Here is a 7500-nt window from a genome sequence, read left to right on the forward strand (position 1 = left end):
AAAAAGAAAGAAGAAAAGGGAGGGCTGAATGAACAGAAGTATGATGATAAATGATATGAAAGAAGAGGAGGAAGGAAAGAAGAAAGGGAAAGGACAGGAGAGGAGGAAAGAAAAGGAAAGTGTGAGGGTGTGAGAGGAGGAGGATGGGAAAGGAGAGGAAAAGAGAAAACGGAAACAGGAACAAGTAGGAAGAGGAGAACACAAAAAAATGAAAGGGAGGGAAGGGGAAAAAGAAGGGCGGAAGGAAGGAAGAAAAGAATGAAGAGAAAGGGGAAACAGAGAGAGAGAGAGAGAGAGAGAGAATGAGTTTTGAGGTCACTGCTTTTCATTTTCAACACTTACAAATGATTGATGGCTAAAAGTAATGTTCGCTTGTGACCTTCAACTCTCTCTCTCTCTCTCTCTCTCTCAGGTTACCTCATCCTTTCAAATCCTTTACCAAAACTTTTTTCTTATGGATGATGATGATGATGATGATGGTGATGATGATGATGCAAGTGGAGATCGGGAGTATGGTGATAACGGTGGTGATGGTGGTGGTGGTGATGGTGATGAGGGTGGTGGTGACAGGTGATACGGTAATAATAGTGGTGGTGATGGTGGTGATGGTGATGGGAAAGATAAAGACGACAGTATAGTGAAGATGGAAGTTGTGGTGGTGATGGTGATGATGGTAATGGCGGTGGTAGTAGAGGTGATGATGATGGTCTTGATGGTGATATAGGTGAAGCTGATAACAGAGGTGAAGATGATGATGGTGATGTAGATAAGGATGGTGATTATTACGTTACGATGATAGAGGGAGTGGTGATGATAATGGTGATATAGGTGATGACAGTGATGGTGATGGTGGTGATGAAATTAATGGCGGTGGGAGTAGTGGTGATGATGGTCTTGATGATGATATAGGTGAAGGTGATGATGATGATGAAGATAGTGATGATGTAGATAAGGATGGTCATTATTACGTTGGTGAGGGAAGTGGTGATTATGATAGCGATGGTGGTGATGATAATGGAGAGGATGGTGATGACAAAGGTGGTGATGGTTCTGCTGGGAGTGGTGATGATGGTGAAAACGGGGGTGATGGTAAAATTAATGGTGATGACAGTGATGGTGATGGTGATGATGAGTAAGTTCTGGGCTTCATATTTTCATGTTTGTCTTTTCCTTCTCTCATTTCGTTCCCGGGTCTTCCTTTACCTCTTCCTATGTTTGTTCTGCATCCTCTTACTCCTCTTCCTTCTTCCTCTTTGTTGCCCTTTCATCCCCCTCCTCCTCCTCTTTCCTCTGTCCACCTTCTCCTGTTCCATCTTCTAAGCTTCCTCTGTTTGGTTTTCTTCCATATATTTCAAACTGTCTCTCTGATTCCTTCTTTTCTGTAGTCATTCATTTGTTGGTGTGATTATTCTTTCATTCCTCTTTATATAACTGTTTTATCAGGTTTTTTTTCATCTATTCATTCACTTGTTTTCCTTTCTTTTAAGTTATTCCCTTCATTTAGTCAATATATTCCTTTTTCCAGCACATTTCTTTTGTTTTGGATTTTTTTTATTTTCTTTACTACTACATCTACTACTACCACCACCATTACTACTACAACTTTTACTACAACAACTACTACACTCCTCCTCCTCCTCCAATAATTACACAACCACGAAGGTGACGAGAAGAGTTGTTGATGCAATAATGTTACCGCGATCTGATTTGCTGGTTTTCTTCCTCTCCTCCTCCTCCTCCTCCTCCTCCTCCTCCTGCAGTAACCGCCTGGGAACGTCACGTGAGGCCCAGGAATTAGAGTGTGTCGGGATGAATGGGAGGTGATGATGATAATAATAATAATAATAATAATAATAATAATAATAATAATAATAATAATAATAATATAGTGCAATGGCGGAAAAGCATGATTATTTGGACTCAATTCCCACGTTTTAATAAGATTTCTTGTATATCTTTTTGCTTTTAATTTATGACGAATCTTCTTGAATTATGAAAGAGAAAAATGTGATACGGGGAGCGATTTTATCTCTTGACAACCTAAAAAAAATATCAATCCGTTGAAAACTGTATGGCATTGTATGGGAGAAAGGGAAGGAGAGGAGTGCAGATGGGAGGAAGAAGAAATGGGGACGGAGAGAAATAAAAAGCAGAGACAAAAAGGACAGAAAAAAAGGAAAGGAGAAAATAAAGAAGTGTTAGACGAAAGAACGAAGAAAATAGCAAACGGAAAGAAATGAAAGAATGTAAGAAAGTGAATGATGAAAGAGGGAAAGCGAGAGGAGAAAGAGAAATAAGGAGGATCTAAAAGAAGTGTAGGGAAAGAAAGAAAAAGCAAGAAAGAAGATGAATAAAAGGAAGGAGAAAAAAGGAAGGAAAGGGAAAATGGAAAATGGAGAAAAGGAAGAAGGATGAAAGGAAAGGGAAGGAAATAAAAGGGAAGAGAAATAAAGGGAAGGAGAAAAAAGGAAGAAAAGGGAAAAGGGGAAATGGAGAAAAGGAAGAAGGATTAAAGGAAAGGGAAGGAAATCAAAAGGAGTGTAAGGGAGTGGAAAGAAATAACGAAAGGGAAACAGGAAAACGAATAAAGGAAGATCAAAACAGAAGAGAACAGGAAACAGGAAACTAGATGCGGGAAGGAAGGAGAAGAGAATAGACTAGAAGAAAGTTGAGGAAAAAATGGGGAAAAAAATAACAAATAAGAGACATGAAACGACAAAGAATGACTCACTAAACAAAAAAAAAGGGGGATAGGAAGGAAATTAAAATGATAAACAGAACATTCCCATTCATCACCCGAGTTTAAGCCGCCCTGTATTTCTTTTTCTTTATTTATTTCCGCTCGAATAATAAATGGTCCTACCCCGCGCACCGCCTTCAGACACATCATATTGTATCGCTGAATTTTATGGGGAAGAAAATTCGGTTATTTCTTTCTTTCCCCAGGCAGTTAATTTCAAGGATATATTTTTCTCTAGTAAGTTTGTCTGATTCCTTGTTTAACTCTATTTTGGATTCTTCTGATTTTTTTCTTCTTCTTTATTGATATATTCTTCAGTAAGTGTTATTTTATGCCCTCTTAGCTTTGTTTTGTATTAGTATTATTCTTCATTCCCTTTTTCTTCTTTTTCTTCTTCTTCTTCTTCTTCTTCTTCTTCTTCTTCTTTCTTCTTCTTTTTTTCTTGTTTTTCTTTTTCTTCTTCTTCTTCTTTCTCTCTCCTCTTTTTCTTTTCCTTCTAATTATTTTTTTATGATTCTCTAATAAGTAAGATTCGATTCCTTATTAACTATATTTTGGAGAATTGCTGCTTTTGTTTTTTATCTGTTGCCTGCTATTCCGTGTTTCCTCCTTTTCCTCTCCCTTTCCTTTTCTATGCCTCTTTTTTACTCCTCTTCGTCATTTTTTTTCAATTTCTCTACCTCTTTTCTATCTCCTTCCTTCCTTCTTTCTTGCTTTCTGTCTTCCTTCCTTCCTTCCTTAAGAACATAAGACCGTAAGGCGTCTGCAAGAGGCCTCCTTCCTTCCTTCCTTCCTTTCTTTTCCTCTTCCTCCTCCTCCTCCTCCTCCTCCTCCTCCTCCTCCTCCTCCTCCTCCTCCTCCTCCTCCTCCTCCTCCTCCTTTCTCAGCTACCATTACCTCTAAATCATAACAAGAATAATGTCAAAGGTACAAATCTCTCTCTCTCTCTCTCTCTCTCTCTCTCTCTCTCTCTCTCTCTCTCTCTCTCTCTCTCTCTCTCTCTCTCGACACAGGTGAGGCAATAAGCAATAAGCAGGTGCTCGTGACAAAGCTTTACCTGCAGATTAATGTGTTTACTGCTTGTGTTGCCGCCACCTGTCTGTCTGTCTGCCTGTCTGTCTGTCTGTCTGTATGCCAGTCTGTCTGTCTATCTCTTTCTCTCTCTCTCTCTCTCTCTCTCTCTCTCTCTCTCTCTCTCTCTCTCTCTCTCTCTCTCTCTCTCTCTCTCATATAAACAGACAGAGACAGAGTTAGAGATAGGGGTCGTTATTTTAGGCTCTTTTTCTCTCTTGTTTCTTTCTTTCATTATTCTATCTTTCTATCTTCCTTCCTGTTTTTCTTTCTTTCATTTGCATCTTTCTTTCGTTCTTTCTTTTTTTCTCTTTTCTTTTTTCTCTTTTCTTCTTCCTCTCTCTCTCTCTCTCTCGCTTGCCCCAAACAAGGTCATTAATCTCCCCAGGTGTGACGCCTCATTAGCCACACCTCCGTTTACCTGTCCCTAATTACTCCCTTCGTTCCCTCATTTGTTCTTTAATCATTCCATTTTGTATCATTAAAAGGTGTAATAATCCTTTCTTTTTCTCTATTTTTTTTGTATTTTTTTTCAGGTGTTTTATCTTCTATCTCTTTTTTTTTTTTTTTGTATAAAAGCTCAATATTTTTGTTTATTCTCTTCTATCTTGTTTATTTTTTTCCCTTTTCCTCAATTCTTCATCCTTGGTATCTTGGCTTCTATTGCTTCTTTACTTTATTTTATTTATTTCATCTTTGTTTTCTATGTCGTACTATTTCTCTATTTTTTTATTATTCTTTCCATCTCCTGTTTATTATGAGTTTTTTTTTATTATTTCGTCATTTTCTGCATTTCATCTTTTATTGTTTTTTTCTTCTTAATTTGTGTCTTTTGGTTTCCTTTCACTTTCTCCCATTTTCTGTTTTTTTTTCTTTCATTTCATTCACCAAACTCAGCACATTATTATTCTCTCTCTCTCTCTCTCTCTCTCTCTCTCTCTCTCTCTCTCTCTCTCTCTCTCTCTCTCTCTCTCTCTCTCTCTCTCTCTCTCTCTCTCTCTCTCTCTCTCTCTCTCTCTCTCTCTCTCTTAAATGACACCAAGGGCATCATCACCATCACCACCATCATCACCACCACTACCCCCATCACCATCTTTGCCATCATTATCCTCATCATTATAAGAAAATGAAGGTTATGAAAGGCTAATACAGTGACAGCTAGGAACATCATCATCATCACCACCTCATCATCACCACTGTCATCACCATCATCATAAACATTTTTGCTAACTCATTTTTCTCTTTTTTTATATTTCTTTTGTTCCTCATTTATTTCTCGCTATTTTCCGTCACTATTTTCCTTGATTTTTCCTCCATTTCTCGCTTTTCTTTCATTAATTCTGTCATTTTTTTCCTATTTCTTGTTCTTTATATATTTTTTTTCTTCACTTCTCCAACTTTTTCTTCTTCAATTATTTTGCCTTATTTTTTTTTTTTTAATTCTTGCTCTATCTGCTTCATCTTCGTCCTCTGCTCTTGATTCTCCTTCTCCTCCTCCTCCTCCTCCTCCTCCTCCTCTTGGTCACGATGGCCTCCCACGACAAGGCTGTAAGTGAAGCAAGTCTCCCGCACACACACACACACACACACACACACACACACACACAGTAGGATCATTAGTGTTATCTCTCTCCTCTTCTCTTCTCTTCTCTTCTCTTTTCTTTTCCTTTCCTTTCCTTTCTCTTCTCTCTTCTTTGCTGCCCTTTCCTGTTCTGTCCTGTCCTGTTCTCTTCTCTTTCACACTCTCTCTCCCTCTCTCAATGGCCTCCAAAATCAACAATCATTTACCTGCCTACTCAGTTAATTAATTTCACCTGCTTGCCGTGAGTGAGTACCTGTGCAACAACCTCCCAATTACCACCTGTTCGCCGAGCCTTACACCTGCCACCTGCATCACGTCTCTGGCATCATAATGGATCAGAGGCGAGCTATTAAACTAAACTAATCTCGTATGTGTTTCCCAAGGCTGATTGATGGATGTGTGAAGTTTTATTATTATTATTATTGTTGTTATTGTTATGTTATGGAGATGATACATGTATTTAGGAAGTTTTTAGAGAAGGAGACAGGGAGAGAATGAAGGGAAAAGTGAAGGGAGATGGGAGAAAAATAACTAGGGAAGAATGGATGGAAGGAATGAGGATATGAAGAAGGGATGGAAGGAGGGAGGAAAGGAAGAAAGTAAGTACGAAGGGAAGAAGGGATAACTGACACAAGTGAGGAGGAAGGAAGGAAATTACGGATAGACAGAGAAGGGAAGAAGTGAGGGAAAAGGGAGGAAGGGGGGGAGGAAAGGAGGAAGGGAGAGGAAGAAGACATGGAGGAAACTAATGAAGAAGGGAGATAGAAAAGGGGACAAGGGAAAGAAGGATGGAAGTGAGAGAGAGAGAGAGAGAGAGAGAGAGAGAGAGAGAGAGAGAGAGAGAGAGAGGAGGGAAAAAGTTAAGGAGGTTAATGGAGGAAAGGAGAGAGAGGGAGGGAGGGAGAGAGAGAAGTCAAGCAAGAAGATTTGGTTGGTCACTTGTCCATGGGAAAGTGTGTGTGTGTGTGTGTGTGTGTGTGTGTGTGTGTGTGTGTGTGTGTGTGTGTGTGTGTGTGTGTGTGTGTGTGTGTGTGTGTGTGTGTGTGTGTGTGTTAATGGAATGAATGTACCTCTTTATGCATGCACACTGTTTTTGTTGCTGTTCCTTTTAGTCCGCGAATTTTTATTATTAACACTCACTTACTATGCAAATTTGCTGACAGGATTCTGATGTAGCCTATACTCTCTCTCTCTCTCTCTCTCTCTCTCTCTCTCTCTCTCTCTCTCTCTCTCTCTCTCTCTCTGCAGCATCCCTTTTCTCTCGCTCTCATCTCTTATGTCAGTCCATCTGTTGCTTTTCCCTTCACATCCTCTCCTCTCCCTCCCTCCTCCCTCCGCCTTCCTTACTTCCTTCCTTCTCCTCCTTCCTTCTTCCCTTTCTTCTCTCTGTGTGTAATCATTTATCTCTTAATCGTCTCTCTCTTTTCTCCTGTATTCGCTATCCCTTCCTCCCTTCCATTCTCTATCTTTCCCTAGCTTCCTTTTCCTTTCACTCTCCCTCCATTCATATATTCAACGTCTTTCTCATTCTCTTATTTATTCATCCTTTCCCTTTCTTTTTTCCATCCCTTTTACTCTCTATCTATCCATCTCTCTTTTTCTCACATTTTTTTTGTTAGTTTTCTTTTTAACTTTCTCTACCCCTTTTAATCTCTTATATATCTACCTACCTCTTACCTATCTCTACCAACCTTTCTACTTACTTATCTACCTACCTACCTACCTATCTATATATCCATCCATCAATCTATCTATCTATCTATCAATTTACTTATCTATTCATCTACTTACCTAACTACTTACTTGACTACCTAATTATCTACTTATCTATCTAACTATCTATCAATTTCCCTATCTATTCATCTACTTACTTAACTACCTGCTTATCTACTTATCTATCTATATTCCAATCCATTAACCAATCTCTCTCTCACTCACCTCCTTGATACATTCGACGATGCAGTGCTGGGTGTCGAGGTCGAGTTTCTTTATGCTATCGATCACGTCCTCCTTCCTCTGGGACTGCACGGCGCACCCCAGCAGCAGCAGCAGCAGCGCCTGCACCTCGCCCACCCCCGCCGCGCCCTCCCCCGCCCGCGACAGCTTC

The 7500-nt window shown here is 39.6% G+C and overlaps 1 protein-coding gene across 1 annotated transcript in view; it reads right to left on the minus strand.

Annotated features, from left to right (window-relative positions):
- LOC126982633 (girdin-like) overlaps positions 1 to 7500 on the minus strand; it is a gene marked incomplete at its 5' end in the record, with an annotated part of 83525 nt that overhangs the window by 75849 nt on the left and 176 nt on the right. Inside the window, one exon of the mRNA XM_050834842.1 lies at positions 7332 to 7500. This exon is cut by the window's right edge and continues 176 nt beyond it. Coding sequence (XP_050690799.1) covers positions 7332 to 7500 — 169 coding nt within the window. The remainder of the gene's footprint in view (positions 1 to 7331) is intronic.

Source organism: Eriocheir sinensis, chromosome 51 (assembly GCF_024679095.1).
Source record: "Eriocheir sinensis breed Jianghai 21 chromosome 51, ASM2467909v1, whole genome shotgun sequence".
NCBI lineage: Eukaryota > Metazoa > Arthropoda > Malacostraca > Decapoda > Varunidae > Eriocheir > Eriocheir sinensis.